At 46.4% G+C, this 2,645-nt stretch overlaps 1 protein-coding gene across 1 annotated transcript in view; it reads right to left on the reverse strand.

The window, feature by feature from the left end:
* The window catches only part of MTHFD1 (methylenetetrahydrofolate dehydrogenase, cyclohydrolase and formyltetrahydrofolate synthetase 1), a 50,451-nt gene extending 49,900 nt beyond the window's left edge, over positions 1-551 (reverse strand). Inside the window, exon 1 of the mRNA XM_045287622.1 lies at positions 456-551. Coding sequence (XP_045143557.1) covers positions 456-551 — 96 coding nt within the window. The remainder of the gene's footprint in view (positions 1-455) is intronic.
* Positions 552-2,645: the final 2,094 nt, after the last annotated feature.

Here is a 2,645-nt window from a genome sequence, read left to right on the forward strand (position 1 = left end):
TTGTTAGCGATGCCTCAGTGAGTTCCACCCTCTTGCTGGGGCTTCGAGAACTCTCCTTTGTTTCAACCCTGCAATTCTTGGGATTCATGATGAACTGACAAACCTTTCCTGTCATCCTTTGTGCTTGGACTAAGCTGAAGCAGGTCAGGGCCCTGCCCGTGCTTCCCTGCACTTCCTGAAGGTCAGCAGCAGACAGCGGGGGGGCGGGGGCAGATAAGATAGATAACCGGTGAAACCAGATGTTCGGTTTGAAGAAAGCCACAAGGAGTCAACAAGCAATTCTCAGAGTTTCTAGACCCCATATGGTAATTGCCATACATTCCTCACCACCCCTTTAAAAACCCATGCCCCCAGCTGCTGAGCACGACTTCCTCATCCGGGAGCTCCCCCTAATAAAGCTATTTCTGTTTCTGCTCTCCCCTGTCCTGTCAGTATGTCTGTCTGTCTCCCTGTACCTCAGCTTCACCTTTACATTTTGTTGCTGTCAGGTGCCACAGAGTCACAGTGGCCCTAAGCACGACAGAAGCAAACACTGCTGGGTCTGGTGTCATGTCGCAGCCATTACGTCAGTCCATCTTGAGGACCTTCCTCTTTTTCACTGCCCTTCCACTTCACCAAGCATGACGTCCTTCTCCAGAGACTCGTCTCTCCTGACAACGTGTCCAAAGTATTGTTTCTCTGTTAAAAAAGCCACTCACCGCCATTGAGTCAATGCTGACTGACATCGACCTCACACGGTGGAGTAGAACTGCCCCGTGGCTCCCCAGGCTGGCACTCTTTATGGGAGTAGCTCGTGGCGTGAACACGGGTGGTCATCAAGTCCCTTCTGACTCAAGGGGAGCCCATGTGTGGCCACAGGGCTTCAAGGCAGTGACCTTCCACAAGCAGATCACCAAGCCTGTTTTTGAGGTGCCTCCAGTAGGGTTCAAATCAAAAACCTTTGGGGGAAAAGTTGAGTGCTCACCATTTATCTACCCAGGGACTCTTACCTATATACTTACCACAGTATGAAAAAAAAAGAATGAGCAAGCGAGTCTATGTAGGGAGGTGGGGGCGCCAGTCCCCCAAACGGGAAAGACAAGAGGTCTGAGACAGCAGAGAGGTGGTCCCAACATCGTATGTAAACTTTGTCTCATGGGAAAACGTCGACTGTGGTGCTACAGCACAAGCATGAGAACCTGTGCCGCTGCTGAATGGGCTAGGGCTAGAGACCGACTGCAGGGCAGTGTCGGTCCATGCAATTAAAACGCTTGCCATCAAGGAAGCCCAAAATAAAGCTTGGGAGTCAATCTTGAAAAGGAGGAAGAATCTCCCAAAGTCACTTAGCAAAAGTTTACTGAAACGGATTTTTTTGCCCGTGACATTAATTTTTTCTGGAAAAAACAATTCACAAGAGTAAGCTAAGAAATTGCCGATCCCCAAATGTCCCGAGTGTACACCCACAATATATACCTTTTACTCTTACTCGGTGATTTGCAAAAAAAGGAAACCACCAGGCACTGACCAGCAGGCCTTCTGTGGTTTCTTGTCAGTTAGGCCTCTCGGCTACCCCGAGTCTCTCTAATGGGAAAATAACATGCAATGACAGGGGGCAAACGTCTAAGCCCCACCTCCTTATCAAGTCTTGATACACAAAGGGCCAAAACTTCACAGAGGCTTAAACGTCCTATGTGGAATACATGCCTGCCAGAGGGAATGTCAGGTGAGGCACGTGTGTTTCTGAAGGACGTTTCCTGTGTCGGCTATCAGATATCACCCACATTAGTCTTTCAAGCATGCATTCATATCGTCTAGTAGTTATCCTTCCTTTTCTAGCTACATACATAGCCACAGGGAGCCAGATTTCCATCCTGCACTTAACCCAACCAGAATATGGCACCACACCGAATGCAGGAACAGATGAGAATTCATCTGTCTTCTGCTAATAATGAAGTAAAGAGTTTTGAAAATGAAAAAAAAAAGTAAAACAATGCCCCTCTTCTCATTGAATTTTACTCTATGAAGTTATTTTTTTCATAAAAGTGTCATTTATTATGAGAATGTAAAATGAATTTACTATTTAGCCTTTTAAAGTGAGTAAATTCTTTGAAAACTTCCTAGTGTTAGTTTCCAATATAGTAAATACTGATGGGAAAAGCCATTTATGTAAATAAAAGCTCCTTGAGGTCTTAAATTTTTAAGTGGGCAAAGGGGTCCTAAGAGCAAAGTTTAAGAAAAACTGGCCTAGTGAGAGTGCCCACTGACAAGAGGAGGCTGGTGCTGCAACCTTTTTAGAAGCTGGACTGAGAAGGCGGGACGTGAAAAGAAAAACTGAAAAGTCCTGGACTCTACAGAAACCAAAAAGGGAAACAACGTGGAGAAAGAAATTCTAAAGAGTTGTCTGCAGTTCGATCGACTGAGCAAAGAAGAGACTGTCGTATATCTAGAGTCACTATAACAAAGGCCACTGGTGGCTGGCTTTACCAAACAGGATTTATTTTCTCACAGTTTAGGAGTCTCCGCGTTTGAATTCAGAGTGCTGGCTCTGGGAGAAGGCTTTCTCTGCCAGATCTGGTGGAAGGTTCCTATCTCTTCTCAGCTTCTAATTCCTGGTTCCATGGAGATGTCCACGGGGCCTGGCATCTCTCGTCCCTAGCTCTGCTTCA

The sequence above is a fragment of the Echinops telfairi genome, unplaced genomic scaffold, assembly GCF_000313985.2.
Source record: "Echinops telfairi isolate 266 unplaced genomic scaffold, ASM31398v2 ScPeMD7_18;HRSCAF=68, whole genome shotgun sequence".
Taxonomy (NCBI): domain Eukaryota; kingdom Metazoa; phylum Chordata; class Mammalia; order Afrosoricida; family Tenrecidae; genus Echinops; species Echinops telfairi.